Raw genomic sequence first — 21,565 nt, 5'->3', positions numbered from 1 at the left:
GAATGACTGCTTGGAGCTCCAAGTTGTTGATATGCCAGCCTAGCTTGGCGCCGGACCACAGCAAAAGGGGCTCTCAACAGCTTTCTTTTGAACTCCTCCTGCCAAGACAGGCTCAAGGAAACCCATCCGCCGAACAACCGTCGTCGTGGCCAACACTGTCTGAAGGTGTGCCAGTATATCATGTAACACCTTACCCTGCCATTGGAACAGGGTGGTAAGGTGTTCTGTCCTCGACGCATTATCTTCAGTAAGTCCCAAGCTGCAGCCGAAGTTGCAGAGGCCAATGCCGAAACAGGCTTCAACATCCTCTTGAGCACTGCATCAATAGCCAACATCTTAGAGTCCTGCACTCGGTAAGAAGACTGTGAAGAACCCGATAACGTTTGAGGGATTCATCATGAGCCGCGCCTCCATCAGCGAAATCCAGGCTATATATCTTGTAGTCCCCTTTGCGTGACTTTGGAGCCTTAATAGTAGTATTGAGAGACAGTTTAGCAAAGTCGGCATCCAAAGAGGCCACCGCATTGGCCACCATCGGGTGAGGCGGGAGGAGGAACTCGGGAGAAGTCCTAGTAGCTCTTGGGTCATCAGAGCCTGAAGAGGGAGAAGGACAATCTGGCAGTCTGTCGGCAATCCAGTCAAATAAAGCAGATATTGGGAGGTAAGTACCCCCATCATCTTCCTCTTGTAACATCTCTTCATTATAATCGGGGAGAAAAATTGCGCTCCTCAGCGTCCTCCGAGGACACGGTAGTAGCATTATACCGTTGGCCAGAAGCAGCAGGCGTGGGGCGCTCCGATGACAGTTGAGAAACAGCACTAAAGGTAACTGTAGGGCAACGTGGTCGTCGCGGCGAGCAGCTAAAAGGAGGCGACCTTGAACAGGACCGACGGTAGCGCCAACCACGAGTCGGCGACCTTGAAAACCTCTCCCTATCATTGGGACGTCTGGGACAGCGAGACCTGGAATCAGACTGGCGACGGTGATGACTAGTATCAGAACTATGCCGTGGACTTTGAGAACGATGGCGCTGTCGAGGAGACCTAGAGTGAGACCACTTAGAACGACGGGAGCGTTCGGCTTCCTGGCGTCGGGAACGCTCTTCCAATAACTGACGCTGAAGATCCTCCTCTCGAGACAACGTAGACAGAGGAGCCTTCTTGGGAATACGGTAGTCTAACAACAGCGTAGGCATTTGGGGAGGCACTGGTTGACGCACCAATCCAGCAACATCAGAACTAGGTGCCATCGCCATCGGCGCTGGAACTGCACTAGGCAGCTCAGAAGTCGGCGTTGGGATAGTGCTCAGCGCTGGAATGGCGCTGGCGTGTGCTTTAACTGCTGCAGGCAAAAGGAGCATCCTTAGCAGCTTCTGTACTTCTGGCGTCCGGCTGAGATAAGTCCACAAAGGCGTCAGACGGGCGCTGGGTGTCAGATTACTTGGCGCAGGTGTAGACGTCTGTTCAGCAAAAGGAGAGGAGCGTCCGTCAGGCGTCCATGGAAGAGAAGATCTGGAGCCCAACGACGAAGCAGGTGAAGACATCTTCCTCTTACGCTGCGACAATCATTTCTTCATGGCGGCAGTGTAAGCCTTGAAATTGGCGACGGATAACGGCGTACAAAAATGACAGCGCTCAGCAAGAGAACAGGCTACAGTAGCGCAGTCTGGGCACCAATGGTGGGGCTCCTTGGCAGACTTCTGCACCTTGCAGATACAGCAAAACTGCCGGGTCATGCACACAAAGGCTGTAACACAGGAAAAAAAGTGAAACGTAAAAACTTCGTAAACACACAAAAGCAACCAGCAGAGAAAATGGAAACACTCCTGCAGCAAGAATGGGCACGCCCAAGCAGTCAGCAGCAGAGTAAACAACCAAGATGGCTGCCCCCACAGAGCCAAAAAGAGCATGAAAAACAAGCACAAATTAGGCAACAATATCAAGAAATACAAGACCAAGCAGAACATCAAAAAAAAGACAGTAGTAGCTTAACTAGCGAAATCAAAACGTCTGACACACAGTACGCTTGAAGTAAAAGTGATTTTTGGATAGACCGCGCTTGCGCGGAGAGTGGAGATCACGTCACCTCCGTTCCTGTACACTCGTTAATACTAGAGAATGGCGAATCAACGAATGTCTGATCTCTTTTAAGCGGAGCTTGAGGTAACATGCATAATGGTAAGGTAAGTTAAAAATTAAAATAGCAAGTCATAAGTTGCTGTAATACAAAATGGGCCATCGAGTGGACATTCCAAATTTTTCTAATCAATTTTTGAATTGAGACTCAAATTCAAATTATTTATCATTGGACAATGAGGATGGGACAATGAGGATGGGACAATGAGGATGGGACAATGAGGATCGGACAATGAGGATTGGACAATGAGGATTGGACAATGAGGATTGGACAATGAGGATCGGACAATGAGGATTGGACAATGAGGATTGGACAATGAGGATTGGACAATGAGGATCGGACAATGAGGATGGGACAATGAGGATTGGACAATGAGGATTGGGACAATGAGGATTGACAATGAGGGGATGGGACAATGAGGATCCCGGACAATGAGGATCGGACAATGAGGATCGGACAATGAGGATCGGACAATGAGGATTGGACAATGAGGATCGGACAATGAGGATCGGACAATGAGGATGGGACAATGAGGATTGGGACAATGAGGATCGGACAATGAGGATTGGACAATGAGGATTGGACAATGAGGATTGGGACAATGAGGATTGGACAATGAGGATTGACAATGAGGATTGGACACATGAGGATTGGACAATGAGGATTGGACAATGAGGATCGGACAATGAGGATTGGACAATGAGGATTGGACAATGAGGATTGGACAATGAGGATTGGACAATGAGGATTGGACAATGAGGATTGGACAATGAGGATTGGACAATGAGGATTGGACAATGTCTGCGAATGCTATTTCTGATGTGAAAGGTAATAGGATGTCCCAATATCTTTTTTCAGCATAAGCAAGATCTGTTTTTAATGAGTAGGTTGGTGTCAAAGCAGTTCCAAACTGTAGTTACATTACATCATCATAATGGGGGAAAAAGCAGCAAGTGATGCAATTTTCTCATGATTATCACTCTGGCAAAACCAATGACCAGTTGTGATGGTAACAAATATAGAAATAAATCGGGGCAATTTAAACCCATGATACGTTTTTGGTGTGGCCAAGGGAGACAACTCTGCACAGTGAATAGAGGCATAATTAACTCAGCCACAAGAGACCACAGCTAAATAATCAACACGTCTCTTGGTGAAGCCAATGAGCATAGTTATGACGTTGAGAAATACAGACAAAAATCTGGGGAACCACAGTTTGAACCAATGATATTGCTTTGGTGTGGCCAAGGGAGACAACTCTGCACAGTGAATAGAGGCATAATTAACTCAGCCACAAGAGACCACAGCTAAATAATCAACACGTCTCTTGGTGAAGCCAATGAGCATAGTTATGACGTTGAGAAATAGACAAAAATCTGGGGAACCACAGTTTGAACCAATGATATTGCTTTGGTGTGGCCAAGGGAGACAACTCTGCACAGTGAAAAGAGGCATAATTAACTCAGCCACCAGCGACCACAGCTTAATAATCAACACGTCTCTTGTTGAAGCCAATGAGCATAGTAATGATGTTGAGAAATACAGACAAAAATCTGGGGAACCACAGTTTGAACCATCATATTGCTTTGGTGTGGCCAAGGGAGACAACTCTGCACAGTGAATAGAGGCATAATTAGCTCAGCCACAAGAGACCACAGCTAAATAATTAACACGTCTCTTGGTGAAGCCAATGAGCATAGTAATGACGTTGAAAAATACAGACAAAGATCTTGGGAACCACAGTTTGAACCCATCATATTGCTTTGGTGTGGCCAAGGGAGACAACTCTGAACAGTGAAATGAGGCATAATTAACTCAGCCAACAGCAACCACAGCTAAATAATAAACACGTCTCTTGGTGTAGCCAATAAGCATAGTAATGATGTTGAGAAATACAGACAAAAATCTGGGGAACCACAATTTGAACCCATCATATTGCTTTGGTGTGACCAAGGGAGACAACTCTGCACAGTGAATAGAGGCATAATTAACTCAGCCACCAGCGACCACAGCTAAATAATCAACACATGTGTCTTGGTGAAGCCAATCAGTATGGTCATGATGCTGAGAAATACAGACAAAAATCTGGGGAAAAACAAGATAAAAGTATGACATTGGTTTTTCTCTGTATGTGCCCACAACTCTGAGACAACTCTGCACAGTGAACTGTGGCATAATTAACTCAGCCTTGCACAGCCGAGTTAACTAATCCACAAGTCACTGTTACACTGCTTAAAAACCTATGTACTCACAGGTGATGGGAGATCGTCACACACATAAACCCATAAGGTACTGATAATGTCTAACAAGGGTAATGACTGTTTAACAATGTACTAACAAAGCAAGAGTAGAAAGAGGGTGAAATCTATCAAATAGCCTTCCTGTTAACAATTACATACATCATAAGTCTGGCTAAAACGAAATGGAATTAATCACTGACTGTACAAGAAATTCCACTACATTTTCTGTCCAAATGGGCATATAAAGAAAATGAAAAGTGACTCTAGCATTTATTATCAATAACGATTCATAGAAAATCTTCATAACTGACATTAGTGGTCTTCAACAGTCAGAATTTGAATTACAAACTATTCCTTAGGCCAAAACAAATTTAATATTACATGCTGCTTTTGGTCAGAGTTAGTGACAAGATTCATGTTGTGGATATTAAAAACAAATTTACAAATTATTACTCTGGAAGCAACAGCTCGGGCTAAGAGTTCATTTTACGGGTTTCAGTGGAAAACCTGTCCTTCCAAACTGGTCACTAGAGCTCGACATAAAATCATCATTCTTGTTGCCGAAAAACTTTTAATAATTAAATTAAATTCAACAATAAAAGAAACAATTGAAAACATAAATATACATCTGTTGTAGCCTCAGGGATATAGGTTTACATTATTTTGAATTTGGACGACAGACTGTTGAGACAAATCTAGACAGACGCAGACTGTTAGTAAGAGGTGACAGTCATGTTAGCGACAGACTTATGTAGTGTATAAGCAAGGTTCTCGTTACATCAGTGTTGGGTTTTTGTGACACCTTGAATGGCGTCTCCCCGTTGACCTTCATGGACGAGTTGCTCTTGCTCTCAAGGTCGTTGAATTTCTCTTTCTCTTTTTGTTTCTGCTGGAGATTTAAAAGTGCTGCCGACTCAATTATCTGACTGGCGGCATTCGCGGCCAGGTTAGATTGCAGAGGAAGACTCTTGCCATAGATCTTCTCTAACAGAGTTTGCTGAAAGAGAGAGTGAGTGAGTGAGTGAGCATGGTTTTATACTGCTTTTAGCAATATTCCAGCAATAACATGGGCTTCACACATTGTACCTAGGAACGGTATACCCAACTTGAACTGTTCTGTCAAACTCTATGCATTTCCTTGCCAGATGTCAACTTTCTGCATTATGATCACATCTCGTAAACCGAACCGAACCGGACCGAACCGAACCAAAGGCCTTGTACCGCAATACGTACTGTACCGTGGTAAGAGCGTACCGTTTCACCCCTAATTGTACCCACATGGGGAAACGAACTTGGGTCTTCAGCATGACAGCGCTTTACCACAAGTCGACCTGTCTTCTTAATATAGGTCTGCTGTCTTTTCTGTTGATTAACACTGCACTCAGCAATATTCCAACTATATTGATGCAGGGATTTACAGGACGCGAATTCCTGCGTCTTATACGCATAAACATTGACAACGGACGCAACAAAATTAATTAGCACATCCACATGGATGCAGAAAAAGTCCAAATACTTTTTTTTTTTATATATATGTCGACCAAGTAACAAGTCTGCTATTAGCTACTAGCCATTTGCAATTTAATTACTTTAACAATGTGCTGATCATGTTACACAATACGATAACAGTAAGTGAATTACAATAATATTACAGCATAGTATTAATGATTATATTTAAGTGTCTGGGACCCCCATTTTGTAGGGCAGGCCCCTAAAAATCAAGAGTAAGTCCGCCAGGGACCCTCAAATGCATGACTCAATGTAAATCACTGATTGATGAAAACCCAAATTAAACAGATCAGGAAATGACAATGCCATGATGGACATTACGATTGTTGGTTGTGTAACACCGCACTCAGCAATATTCCAGCTATATCATGGTGACCTGTAAATTACCGATTCGGACCAGATAATCCATAGACCGACATCATGAACATCAAACTACAAACCTGGGACATAATGACATGCATCAACAAAGTCAGCAAGCCTGACTGTTAAATCATGGATTTCACCTCCTTCAACATACAATTGAAGCTGAAGACAAATTCAACCTGGATCTTCAGGGTTTAACAAAAGAAACTAGAAAGTGTTTTACTCATAAAAACAGATGTCTCCTCCTTCCCCCAATTCAACGTTGAGGCCTCAAACAATTCATTTGATTCCTTCAATTTCAAAATCTCTACCTTCAAAAAGACCAAGTACAAATTGTTGCCATGAAAACAGAAAAAAATGAAATTGAAAAAAAATCAACCCCCCAAAAGGCACATCTATATGATATGGAGAGGCAGTATGGCAAATTTGGTGAAAATGGGTTGAATAGTTGCAAAAATTTTGCTCCGGAAACAAACTTTACCCTTCAAAAAGACTATGTCAAAATTGTTGCTATGAAAACAGAAAAAAATATAGTTGAAGAAAACCTCAACCCCCCAAAAGGCACATCTACATGATATGGAGAGGCAGTATACCAAATTTGGTGAAGATTGTTAAAGTAGTTTTAGAGTTATGTTCCAAAAATAGTGGGAACTCTGAAGCCGAAGGAAACTCAACCCCAAAACATGATATATCTCTCGACCCTTCGGGGGGAGACATAATGACCAACGTGAAGTGTATGATATTTACAACACAGAAATATGCTCAGTGAATAACTTACCACTTCCTGCTTAGACAAGGCATGGCCAATCTCCTCTTGGGTAAAGTTGACATATGCAACAGACCCATCTATAGAGCAACACATCAACTCAAGCCCATTCTGACTCCTGAAATGAAGACATCAACAGTCAGTCATAATTAATGTAGCTTTACACAGTAATTCAGATAAATCACAGTTTGTCAGCCGGTTAATGGTCATTATCACAAATTATAGCTAAAATACATGGGATTATCATGAAACGGCCCTCCTATTATCAGAAATTTGCGGGCCGCTGCAAATGATATTGGACCGCTCAACCATAATGACGGGCCACTATCAGTTCTGTTGTCAAGTGACATCATAGTGGGTGCGTGGGCTTACGGGTCATTCTACTTTGGTTTTGGACTGGCAGACATTCTGGGGCAAACAAGTCAAAGCAACCCAAATTCCCGCTTTAAATAACGGTAATATTGGCTTTCTTGCTGGTGCTAACCTTAACAATTGCACTATTAACGTTGTTTTTGGTCCAACACCGAACACTGAAAACTGACGTTGTGTCTGACATAGTTAGACATATTGCAGGCCATGGTCTTGTCAAGGGCCAAGGTCGAATATCGTCACATTCTGTTTTGACGCCACTTGAATTGTTAGATGACATAATTGCATTCGGCCAGTCAACCCCGTCAGAAGTTTGTTTTGAGTAAACTTACAGTCAAATTCCTTCATGTTTCCTTTTTCTTTTCAAAACAAAATTCCATGTATTTTAGCAATAATAACAGTAATGCTATTTTTGAGGGCATTATCATTTGCAGAAGCCCTCGGTCTTTTTCAACTGCCCTCCTTCGTCGGGGCAGTTAATGGAAGACCTAAGGCTTCTGCAAATGATAATGCCCTCAAAAATAGCATTACCCTTATAACATCAGCTATGGCTGACAAACAATGGATCACTACTGTGGTAAATCGAGGAGTGAAGCTAAGAAGAGCAGATCCAAGCTTGGCTAAGGGAGATAACTCTGAACAGTTAGACTCCCAAAGTGCTAAAAAAATATTTGTGAAAGTCCACAAATCTTTGTTCAAAGACAAGCATGTTTAATTTCAAACTGCAATCCCAAATGTAGCAGCATCCTTGTATACTATTTGCAAGAATCAAGCCAAATTAGTTGGCATTTTCAGCAACATGTCACCATGACAGCGAAGGCACCAAGTCAATCCAATCTGATCCGATTCAGTTCCCTATTCAGGGGCCTGATCCACTAAGTGTTTGTAGCGCTACAAGCTTACACACCTGTAGAGTTTATATAGGCTTAAGAATAATGTAGTGCTACGAACACGTTGTTGATCAGGTCCCAGGCACTTATCTTTGCCCAGCAAACTGACAGGACAAAGGGGTCACAATGTAATTTATTAAATAGCTTGCAGTACCACAGTAATTACTATATACTACTTGCTGCGCCACTCACCAAGATATATCCATAATTGAGCTATTGAATAAATCATGTGTTACAACCAGAGGGCGTCGCAAGGCTGTCAGCTGTAAAGGAAGAATATACAAGAGAGTTGAAATTCACATTAACTGTAATTGCCTAACATACAAACTAGGCTGTCTGTGGCTCTGCTTTCTAATACAGCCATATAGAGGTAGCTCACTGAGTTACCATGCTGCAGTTTTACAAGTATACCATACTTAGACACAATGAATGATGTTATCCACTATAGTCTGTTTGCAGTGAAAACATACCGATGAATTTCACTTTAAAAAAAAAGAGGTAAATCTAATACAGTGAAATTAAGATTACGAATCCTAATAATTTTACCTTGCCAATTGAACATTCAAATCTCAGAATTTTATTCAGGATCATACTGACTGACTGACTGAGTTTAGTTTTACGCCGCTTTTGGCAATATTCCAGCAATATCACGGCAGGGGACACCAGAAATGGGCTTAACACATTGTGCCCATGTGGGGAATCGAACCCGGGTCTTCGGCGTGACGAGCCAACGCTTTAACCACTAGGCTACCCCACTTCCCCTTCAGGATCATAGATGCAAATCGCTATTATTGGTTTGTATTACAAGGGGGTGAACGCAGTAGATGGAACAGTGAAACAAATGCACATGCGGTACGTGATGAGCGTTAACTTAAACCAACACTACTTGTTCTCGATGTTTCATTTAAAGTGCATACCCCCTTGTAATAGAAACCAATAATAGCGATTTGAAACTAAGATCGTTTTATGCTTTTATCATACGTTGAAAAAATTCTGAGATTTAAATGTTCATTTGCCAAGGTAAAATTATGAGGATTCGCAATCTTAATTTCACTTAACTTGATTTACTTATTTGTTGAAAGTGAAATTCATCGGTATGTTTTCACTGCAAACAGACTATAAAAGCTGAACACCAGGCAGGGTATTAACAAGTTCCATCTTTAACATCTTTAAGTGTTGTGGACACAGAATAACATCAACATCTGTGTTGCTATATGGCTGAAATATTGATGAAGCAACATTAACTTCTAACTTCTCAGCATGTACAAGTATTGACAGGACACCTACCCATATTGAGAGAGATCTGTCTTTACTTCCGATAGCACAACATGAATATTGCTGACTCTGCAAATAAAAACAAAAGATATTTCAAATATAGTTTTGGAGATCTCCCCAATTTGAAGCATAATTATTGCATACACATTTTTTTCTATTTAGTAGTGCAGTAAACAATATCAGACGTCAGACAAACCAGTGAGTGAGAGAGTGAGTGAGTGAGTGAGTGAGTGAGTGAGTGAGTGAGTGAGTAAGGTTTAATGCCGCCTTTAGCAATATTCCAAAAAATAGACTTCACACACTGAACCCATGTGGATAATCAAAATCAGGTTTTCGGCGTAACGAGTGAACGCTAAGACCACTAAGCTACCCTTACTGCCCCTAGTGGTTGACAGCAGGAGCAACAATGGCACCCCACTAAAGCTAGTCCCCAGAAGTTATGACAAGCAGTTGAGTTGATTGTTTTACATCGCACTTGGCAGTAATAAAGCCATATGACATCAGTCTGTAAATATATTGAGTCTGTACCAGACAATCCTGTGATTGATGTTATAAGCAATGACAGTTGGGGTACAAAGACTTGAAAACTGCCAAGTGGCCAAAACCTGACCACCCAATCCACTTAGTCACCTTATTTGCTATCAGGATAATGTTTCATATGTAGCACTTATGCAAATTACCTTTCCAGAATCCTTCTTTATTTTTTTGGTCAAAATTTGAGGATTAAATCTCTGGAAGAAAAACAAGTGTAAATGTAAACAAACATTGTTCAAAGAAGCAATAAAATAAACATCTGAATGAAAAGCAGATTTGTTACGATTTTGTAACACCTTAAAAATGAATGCATCATTTGTCCATCATCATCATTGCTGAAACACGTTATTTTAGGACTCGGCAGACATGGGACAAAAACATCTCAAAATGGAAGTATGCTCAATTATAAGAGAATCAATGTTTATTTTACAAAATTGAGAACATCAGGCAGATTGTTGACTCACCACAACAGTGATAGCTTTCCGATGTCCCACAAAGTCAAGCGTTGCCTTCCACCCATCCCTCTCGATGATCTGCGCTGTGGGGCCGGAGTTGTTCATGGCATGTGCTGAGACGATGTAGTGACCATCTGGTGACCAGTTCAGACGGAGTACATGAGTCGTGCCGCCACACTGAATAAACGGAAAATGTCACATTTTGTGATTATCAGTAAGTACAGCAATTTCATAGGGTTCAACCTAAGAAGGAAGCAACAATCTGCTAACAATAAAATCTGGGCCAACAAATAAATGATTGCTATTACAATCAACTTCCACACCGGCAGTTTATGTGTCACATCATCAATAAAGGCACCTTGCCTGGCCACCAGATCCATGGTCATTTAAAATCTAATTGGTTGATCAAAGCAGGCAGCTATGGCTACACAATGCCATTTAGAAAGTCGTCTAACGTAACATGTAATTATTAGAATTACACTTTCTTACTAAAGTACAGATTCTAGTACAACCTTTCGTCCGTGGCAGCTGTGCCAATTTACACTTGTCAGAAAGGTACACAAAGTATGTGAGCTTGACTACCAGTTGCCCGAATTCCATTTTCGTGGGAAGCTGCGGTGGCTGAATGGGTTAGGTGGCTAAATTTGTGTGCTGGCAATTAGGTGCCTGACCAGATGGGACTCAACCTAACACAAGTACTAGAATCTGTACTTTACTAAGAAAGTCTAATCTAAAATAATATGTGTTACAGGCATTACAGCATTCAGATACTATTGTTACATCCCATCCCAAGATGTTCCAACTCCATCCCATCCCAAGATGTTCCAACTCCATCCCATCCCAAGATGTTCAAACTCCATCCCATCCCAAGATGTTCCAACTCCATCCCATCCCAAGATGTTCAAACTCCATCCCATCCCAAGATGTTCAAACTCCATCCCATCCCAAGATGTTCCAACTCATCCCAACTCCATCCCATCCCAAGATGTTCAAACTCCATCCCATCCCTCCATCCCATCCCAAGATGTTCAAACTCCATCCCAAGATGTTCAAACTCCATCCCATCCCAAGATGTTCCAACTCCATCCCATCCCAAGATGTTCAAACTCCATCCCATCCCAAGATGTTCAAACTCCATCCCATCCCAAGATGTTCCAACTCCATCCCATCCCAAGATGTTCAAACTCCATCCCATCCCAAGATGTTCCAACTCCATCCCATCCCAAGATGTTCAAACTCCATCCCATCCCAAGATGTTCCAACTCCATCCCATCCCAAGATGTTCCAACTCCATCCCAAGATGTTCAAACTCCATCCCATCCCAAGATGTTCCAACTCCATCCCATCCCAAGATGTTCAAACTCCATCCCAAGATGTTCCAACTCCATCCCATCCCAAGATGTTCCAACTCCATCCCATCCCAAGATGTTCAAACTCCATCCCAAGATGTTCAAACTCCATCCCATCCCAAGATGTTCAAACTCCATCCCATGTTCCAACTCCATCCCAAGATGTTCAAACTCCATCCCAAGATGTTCAAACTCCATCCCAAGATGTTCCAACTCCATCCCATCCCAAGATGTTCAAACTCCATCCCATCCCAAGATGTTCAAACTCCATCCCATCCCAAGATGTTCAAACTCCATCCCATCCCAAGATGTTCCAACTCCATCCCATCCCAAGATGTTCCAACTCCATCCCATCCCAAGATGTTCAAACTCCATCCCATCCCAAGATGTTCCAACTCCATCCCATCCCAAGATGTTCCAACTCCATCCCATCCCAAGATGTTCCAACTCCATCCCATCCCAAGATGTTCAAACTCCATCCCATCCCAAGATGTTCAAACTCCATCCCATCCCAAGATGTTCAAACTCCATCCCATCCCAAGATGTTCAAACTCCATCCCATCCCAAGATGTTCAAACTCCATCCCATCCCAAGATGTTCAAACTCCATCCCATCCCAAGATGTTCAAACTCCATCCCATCCCAAGATGTTCAAACTCCATCCCATCCCAAGCTGTTCAAACTCCATTCCATCCCAAGATGTTCAAACTCCATCCCATCCCAAGATGTTCAAACTCCATCCCAAGATGTTCAAACTCCATCCCATCCCAAGATGTTCAAACTCCATCCCATCCTAAGATGTTCAAACTCCATCCAATCCAAAGATGTTCAAACTCCATCCAATCCCAAGATGTTCAAACTCCATCCAATCCCAAGATGTTCAAACTCCATCCCATCCCAAGATGTTCAAACTCAACTGTAATGAGTGAGTATGGTTTTACGCCACTTTTAGCAATATTCCAGCAATATCTCAACAGGGGACACCAGAAATGGGCTCCATACATTGTACTCATGTAGAGAATCGAACCCAGGTCTTCGGCGTGCAAAGTGAACATCTAACCACTAGGCTACCCGACCGCCCCCTGACAGCTGCACCATGTGGCTGTACTGAACACAAGCTATGACTGACAGCTGCACCATGTGACTGTACTGAACACAAGCTATGACTGACAGCTGCACCATGTGGCTGTACTGAACACAAGCTATGACTGACAGCTGCACCATGTGGCTGTACTGAACACAAGCTATGACTGACAGCTGCACCATGTGGCTGTACTGAACACAAGCTATGACTGACAGCTCACCTCCTTGAATGGCTCTGCTACACAAGTCTCCTGCTGCCAGTCCAAAGTCCTCCACACTTTCAGTGTCTTGTCATCCGACTGTAATGAGACACACATTTCAGTTGAGCAAAACATCGCCAATGCTCACAAGTAATTATCTCCCTTGCTTTAACGGGAACAAAACGTTTGTCCTGCAAAGGACGCTTTAGCTCATCCATCTGTATGAACCATGAGGTTATCAAGCCTTGGAGTAGTATTATAATATACAGGGATTCATTCAAGAAAAGATTGTGAAGAACTTTAAAACTTGACAGTGACATAAAATGTCACATGAAATGTTAAAGAAACAAATCAGTAATTTACTGTCAACAACTTAGTGTAAAGGTTTGTGTTTATTTGCATGTTGTTTAATGTCACACTCAGCAATATTAAATCTATATGGTGATGGTCTGTAAATAATCAAGTCTGGACCAGACAATCCAGTGAACAACATCATGAGCATCGATTTATGCAGTTGGGATACATGAGGTATGACTGTGTCAACCAAGTCAGCAAATCTGATCCTGCTAGTCGCCTCTTACGACAAGTATGGATTGCTGAAGACCAATTCTAATCCAGATCTTCATGTGTGTAGTGGCAGTGCCTGACAACAGCAATACCTGTGAAGCAAGGTACTTTCCAACTGGATCCCAAGTTACCCCTTTCACAAGGCCAGAGTGACCTTTCAGCGTTGCAACTTGTTCTGAAAAGGAATTAAACAAGTAAAAACGCTGTTGGAGCAAACATGACAAATAAGTGAAAATATCACACATTCATTAACAACATAACTTCCCCAATCACTTCCTGAATATCAAGGGGCGGTGGGGTAGCCTAGTGGTTAAAGCGTTGGCTCGTCACACCGAAGATCCGGGTTTGAATCCCCACATGGGTACATTGTGTGAAGCCCATTCTGGTGTCCCCCGCCATGATGTTGCTGGAATATTGCTAAAAGCGGCGTGAAACCAAACTCAGTCAGTCAGTCCTGAATATCAAAATCAAGGACATTGCAGTTAAAGTTTCACAATAAGAGGGTGAGAGTGGGTTCACCTCTTTAGTGAAAACAAGCAGATACAAGGTACCGACAGACCTGGAAACAAGAACAGGTCTCACATCCAACTCTGCACTCAAGGACACAAATCTGCATATTGAATGGCAGAACTTCAGATGGCTAGGTTCACATGAGCTCTTGACATCTGACAAATCCTCATTCAGTGTCTGTTATGATACCACTGCTGTACTTTTGTACCAGTATTTCCGTTCCTTGGTATATAAGGCGTTGGTTGTATGCTTTTGGGTTAGGATTGAACATTGAAGGGTGCCTGTTCCTGCATTTGGTTGAAATGTGGGGTACCTCATAACTGGAACTAAGGTGAACCCAACAGTGTTCATTTTCTTGAAGTCAGTCATAATGTCATAGTTACAACCACACTGCATTAGTGTTGGGAATTGGTTAAAATCTAATAATTGATGATTGGTCCATTACAACTGATCAATCATTGAAAATAATTGGTTAGCATCATTTATCAAATGTTCCTGTTATTTTTGTTAATGCACAAAAAAATAAAGAAAAAACATGTAGTAATTTGTTTTTTTTGCAAATTGCATAAAGTCCATTTGCAAATTTTGCATATTTAAATGATGATTAGTATGTTAGGAACACATATTTCCTGGATTCTTTAAGATAAATTCAATCATGACTTGGAACGAGCTTGTACATGTAGTGCTTATGAAATGTAAATTTAATGACACAGACAAAACCAGCCTTGTGAAAAATAATGTTAATGCAAACAAGTGTTCCAAGATTGGTCGTGTTCGATTATGAGAAAACATGTTTGATTGCTTGGTCGTTTAGTCACTGCAACCAATCTTCGATTATTTCAATTAATCGGACCACCACTACACTCCATGAAGTGTTTATTGCCATATGGGAATATTTACCGACATTTTACTGACTCTTTCACACTAGCACACTAACTACCTCAACACTGACCTGGGAACTTGTGCACATTCCACACGATGATGGTGTTGTCCACGCTGCAGGAGGCTAGCCAGATGTCCTGGGGAGACCACGCCAAGTCTAGGACATCTGAAATATAACATCACTTGTGTAGATCATTTGAACAGGGATTATTTAGATCTCAGGGCAGTGGGATAGCCTAGTGGTTAAGGTGTTCGCTCATCACCCCGAAGACCCAGGTTCCATTCCCCATAAGGCCAAAATGTGTGAAGCCCATTTCTTGTGTTCCCCCGCCATGATATTGCTGGAATATTACCAAAAGTGGCGTCAAACTAAACTCACTCACTCTCACTCAGTCCTGTAAATAAGAACATAACTTGTACGATGCATCCTTCTCATTAGACAGGTTATCTCTCCATTAGTCCTGAAACGACTTTGCCAAGCGTGGATTGATTGATTGATTGATTGCGGTGGTCTATAAATAATGAAGTCTGGACCAGACAATCAAGTGATCAACATCACGAACATCGATTTCCACAATTGGGATACAACAACATGTGTCAACAAAGTCAGTAAGCCTGACCACCTGATCCTGTTAGTCACCTCTTACGATAAGCAAGGGCTGCTGAAGACCGATTCTACCCTGGATCTTCACGGGTCTGCCAAGTATGGAACAGACATGCACAACTTAACATGTGAATCAGGCTGTCTGATTGGCTGTAAATAATCATAAACTTTGTTACTAACTGGTTCCTGCAAATATATATAAACGTTTTTCCAACAACACGGATGGCAAGGTTTTAAGACACACAATACTTGAGAAGGAAATCCATACCTCCAAGATGTCCCCGTAGTGTGGATGCAGGCCTCCATGACTCCACATTTACAATATTTGACCCAAACACTGACGACGGCCGTGCAAACCTAAAGGCAAGGGAACAGAATAATACACTCTCAATGCCAGACTAGACATCAGTAAGGCTGTTTCTCTGTTTTTCTTTGTTGGCCATATAATCAAGTCTGAACAAGACAATCCAGTGTTTGACATCATCCGAGATCTACACAATTTGGGTAGAATGACACACAAACATGAGGTCACCTAACCTGACCAACACAATCCATTCAGACAATTTTCATGACAAGCACAGGATTCTTGGGCTTATATTCTAAACTTGAAACAGGAGCAGCAATTTATGCCACCTGTAGCCCTTGATCCCAACCAAATATTGGTACCACTTGGGGGGGCAAAGTCTCACCTGTATAGAAATATAGTTCTAACCCCTGGCAACATGTTTTCATGTGATAGCAATATAGATTTCACAGCTTTTAGTTTTTACAGCACTTTAAAGCATAACCTCTGAAGTTCATAGCCGACTTCACGATATGTAATCACCATTAGTTAAACCAACTGATCACAGTTACCAATATTTGTCATATCAAGTGCCCTGTTCCAAGAATTGTCCCTTTATCAACCCCATATTAAAACCCAAAAATTAAATGACAACCTATTTCCTCCTTGTGCATAATACAGATTTCTCTACAGAAAACACAGCAATGTAAAAGGGTATAACTCCCGTGTAACTATCACAAAAAATGTTTCAGGTTTGTTAACATTTAAGTTATACTGCTATATCTCTGACAACAAATATGACAGTGTCAGTAATACTTAACACCTACGGCAATTCTTCTAAGCTTCCAGGGTGGTGGGGTAGCCTAGAGGTTAAAGCGTTTGCTCGTCATGCCAAAGACCAGGGTTCAATTCTCCACATGGGTAAAATGTGTGAAGCCCATTTCTGGTGTCCCCCGCCGTGAAATTGCTGTAATATTGCTAAAAGCGGCATAAAACCTTACACACTCACTCTAAGCTTGCAGGGCACTTATTACAGAAAGTACCATACATCTGATGTAACTTGTACATGAATCCCAAAAGCCAGAACATGAGAAAATAGAATTTCAGTATATCTCTTGGTTCCACCATTTCATCATCAAGAAGAGATTACATGATCTTTAAGCTGTCACTTACTTGCTGTGCTGCCAAATCATGATAAGTTTGTCGTCACCTCCTGACGCTAGAAATTTGCCACTGTGAGACCAGCGAACACAGTTTACACAAGCTGGAACCAAACAACATCATGTTACTTTCAAGACAATGTGTGGACAGCATTAGGGACCGTTCATAATTTATGGCTTGGGGGGTGATGATGATTTTAAATGGGGGTGGGGGTTGTTTCCACCAATTTGTTCTGGGCAGCAATTTTGTACACACGTACTAGGGGGTCAGCAATTTTGCACATAAAAACATGTTTAAAATTATACTTATAAATTATGGGAAGGGGAGGGGGGGCACTGATTTTGTACATGACATGCAGGGGGGTCACTTATTTTGTACATAAATTTTAGGGGGGGTCATTCACATTGTACATGCTTCTTCATAAAAATCATCATCAGCCCCCCCTAGCCATAAATTATGAACGGTCCCTTACAGAGATAAGATCTGTAATCTCAATGAGGCATTTCTACACTTAAATACTTAGTTACTTTCAAAAGGCCTTTACTTTATTAAATCCTTTACGACCTGCATTTTCAGGCATTTCTTTATACCCAAATTATGATAATCATAAGATTTTTCAACTACTTACTTCAATTTAACAAAATCTACTGTAAGTTAATACAAGGAAATAACAAATATTTTCAGATATTTTTATTGTACTGTTCAGGGGTGGAAATAACCCATTGCCCGACATCCGAGTCCAGTGTTTTTTTCTGTCGGGCAAGCAAATTTGTATATCACACTGTACCGGTGTCCAGTTGACTTTCCAATGTTAATTATGTTGTTTATTGAAAAAATCAATAAGAAAACGGACGGTATAGTGGAAAAATTATCAGGGCAAGTGATTTTACATGTGCCACTGTACCGGAGTACACTAGCAATTTTAAAGTTATTTCCACCCCTGTTGTTATTACAATTTCAGATATAAAACTACAGAAACCAAGAAACAAAAACATAATTTGATTCTTAGTAGTAAATGTTCACAAAATTAGAGCTACATTCAGATGAAACATTTCTTTGATTAAACAAATGGGACATTCAAGAAAACTACCTAAATGATCGTCCATCTGACACAGTACTTTGGGGATATTCTCATCCTTCTCCACCTCTTCATCCTGGACCGGACCCATGTTCCAGATGACCACATTGCCGGCATCATCACCTGTAACACGACACCACATTTCAACATATCATTTTTAAGTAAAACTTACAACTAGGTGTTTGGTTTTGGAAAAATACAATATCTGTTTTTGCAAACAAAATGAGTTTGTAAAAACAGGAATATATACTGATGAGCAAAAGAAACTTTCTCTTGCAAACTTTTTCATAATATTAACATAAGACAATATAATCAAATGCAAATTGTCCCATAGTTATTGCCAACAACAAGGGTTCGATTCTGACCAACATCAGCGCTCAAAGGCACCGCACTTTGCATCGAAAACAGCAAAATGCGCGTGTTTTGCAAGTAAGGGTACAATGCACGTGCATGCATGGTATAAAACCACCTCACAGCACAGAGCAGATGGTACTTCAGCACAAAACCACTTTACCATGCCAAGGTTAACTTCAGCAGAGCGAGAGAGGGCCATCGGAATGCTGCAAATTGCTCCGTCGTGATCGTCAGGAACCTTCGTCGGCGTTACCAACAGACTGGTCAAACCTCAGACAGGCCCCAGACAGGCAGACCCCGGGTGACAACTGCGCAGGAAGACCGCCACCTGAGGACGTTACACCTTAGAAACCGCTTCCTGACGGTAACGTTTTCAGCGTCAACAGCACTCGGTCACCCAGTGAGTCGAAGGACAGTGTCAAGGAGACTACGGGCCTATGGTATCAGGGCCTACCGACCGTACCGAGGAACGCTGCCGACATGGACGCTCGAGTTGTCCAGAACTTCTTTCACGCCAACAACGTCGACGTCCTGCCATGGCCTGCACGCTCTCCTGATATGTCAAGCACGATGGGACCACATTGACATGTCAAATCTAGAGACTTTGGTTCTTGCCGTTCACGCTTTGCATTTAGCAATATACCAACTACATCAAAGGAATACAGCAGAATTGGACAGTGATTTAAATTCAAACTTGGGCCGATGACAGAACGAACAAATAATGCAACCACAAAGCTGCCCCACAGCCCAAAAAACAAAAGAAATGTATTGCAAACATGATCAAGATTTCACTTACTCTGGCCTCCTGTCGCAAATCTTGAGCCATCAGGGTGGATGTCAATTGAGAAGATAGGTTTGCCTGGAAAGAATTATACATGTTACTTTTCTCACATGTCAGTATTCCAAACAAAGTTTGCGACAAATGGAAACATGCCCAAGTCTGTATTACAAATTTCAATTTCAGATTTTTACCATGAAAACCAAACATGACTAGCATACCACTGATTAGAAAGGTAAATAGCATTGAAGCTTTGTTTCACATGATTGAATTGAATGAAGAGTTAAGATGACATTTTTGCCATCACAATATGTTTTGAGAGAGAGAAATAAAGACCACCACATAAATGGTCATCACATGCAGTATATCTGACAGTATATCTGACAGTATATATATCAGTATATCTGACAGGTAATTTTGAAAGTATCAAGCAAGGAAAAGCAACGTCTTTGAGTGGCAATTTCGAAGTTGGGAAGTGGAATAAAGACAAGTTTATATGGATACTAACATCTTTTATTTTGTGAGTTGTTATCCATGAATTTGTCATTATTGTAAGGAAAAGCAAATAGTATATGGTCTCTGGATTCATTTATAAATGGGTCGTTTGATAAATAGTAACTGACAATTATGCATTCAGTATTCTCTATTTCAAGTCAGCATCTCATTTCAAACGTTCTCAATTAATATGATACATGGACCGGCAGATGAATGGACCATTACCACGGTCGTATGTCAACATAGATTATACCTGGTCTATATATGGTCTCAATTAACAAAAAACACGCGAGCACAACCGATCTGTGATGAGGTTAAACTACGGATATTAGATTTTATGTTTAGTGTGTCTGAACCAATGCAAAGAAACGTCATTTCCTAAATGAAATAATTGTGACTTCATAAACTACGAGAAGATATTACACTTCGATGTCAACACTGCACCTCAGCATAGTAAACAAGTAAGGGAATGATGTAACATTTGTGCAAGGATGAATCAGTTGTGGCCATGTTTATTTGGTCAAGTTGCATTGTTGTCATAACCATGTCCGTCTCTTTGTCACTGTTACGCATTGTGCGATTACGCTCAATTTGCATAAATTTGACAATTTCGAAATACCTCCAAAAAAGGCATTTCACCGAACTATTAATGAAACAAATGTGCATATTCACCCTCGTGGGATACCCAGTTTGGTTTCAGCAAACGCATTCTTGCTCAACTAACTTCCCGAAAATATTTTCGGTTTGTGTATTTTCTACAAAATCATTTGTCACGCTCTGCAATGGGTCCCGCCATGTTTGAAGTTTACACTGAAATCTCGGGCCGCGCGAGGTTCAGCTGTCAAAGGTGAAGGTCATTATCAAGGGACAGGTGCCCTTACGCCATGACATCGAGTTACTTCCCCTGGACTAAAACCACAATGCTCCCATACCTTTAGCGCTTTTAAAAAACTTACAATCTCAAGATGTTCCATCCGTTACGAGAAGGTAAACACAAAGAATCAAAGGAGGACAAAAGTAAAATTATCACTTGTCCATCTCATGAATTTTGATAACTTTTAAAACTTTGTTATTTATAATACACAAACCATTCACAAATTGAAACCTCAATATATTTATTATTAAGAGTTCACACCAAGAGCTTTCCTACAAAACACTCTGGCACAATGCTTTTCTTCTTCATAGATTTTGTGTGAACATAAATGCGTTCTATATAAAAGTCAATAAAGTCAAGAAACGTCACCTTGGTAAATAACAAAATAGCCACAAATGGTGTTCCTATGTTACGCACCCTTTGTTAATTTTATTCAGACAATTTGAACAAATTCGTCAGAATTATTTTTCCTATGTTATCTATTTTATTCCTATTTCTACCTATTTCAAACATTGTAGGACAGTCACAAATCCCCCGAGTTTGGATTCCTGTTTTATTATTTTATTCCCATTTCTACCTATTTCAAGCATTGTGGGACAGTCATAAATCCCCTTAGTTTGGATTCCTGTTTTATTATTTAATTCCCATTTCTACCTATTTCAAGCATTGTGGGACAGTCATAAATCCCCTTAGTTTGGATTCCTATATTATTATTTAATTCCTATTTCTACCTATTTCAAACATTGTGGGACAGTCATAAATCCCCTTAGTTTGGATTCCTATATAATTATTTAATTCCTATTTCTACCT

The 21,565-nt window shown here is 41.2% G+C and overlaps 1 protein-coding gene across 1 annotated transcript in view; it reads right to left on the bottom strand.

The window, feature by feature from the left end:
- LOC124259443 (protein HIRA-like) overlaps positions 1-20,696 on the bottom strand; it is a 43,391-nt gene extending 22,695 nt beyond the window's left edge. Inside the window, 14 exon segments of the mRNA XM_046693585.1 lie at positions 5,180-5,374; positions 7,028-7,133; positions 8,467-8,537; positions 9,562-9,618; positions 10,230-10,280; positions 10,548-10,715; positions 13,191-13,268; positions 13,829-13,911; positions 15,199-15,294; positions 16,001-16,089; positions 17,189-17,279; positions 18,267-18,377; positions 19,405-19,467; positions 20,554-20,696. Of these exon segments, the coding sequence (XP_046549541.1) occupies positions 5,180-5,374; positions 7,028-7,133; positions 8,467-8,537; positions 9,562-9,618; positions 10,230-10,280; positions 10,548-10,715; positions 13,191-13,268; positions 13,829-13,911; positions 15,199-15,294; positions 16,001-16,089; positions 17,189-17,279; positions 18,267-18,377; positions 19,405-19,467; positions 20,554-20,590 (1,296 nt within the window). The 5' untranslated portion in view covers positions 20,591-20,696.
- Between the last annotated feature and the right edge of the window lie 869 nt (positions 20,697-21,565).

The sequence above is a fragment of the Haliotis rubra genome, unplaced genomic scaffold (assembly GCF_003918875.1).
Source record: "Haliotis rubra isolate DU_JTF1 unplaced genomic scaffold, ASM391887v1 Scf720, whole genome shotgun sequence".
Taxonomy (NCBI): Eukaryota; Metazoa; Mollusca; class Gastropoda; order Lepetellida; family Haliotidae; genus Haliotis; species Haliotis rubra.
Note: the sequence above shows the minus strand (reverse complement) of the source record. Positions and strands in the feature narration are given on the sequence as shown.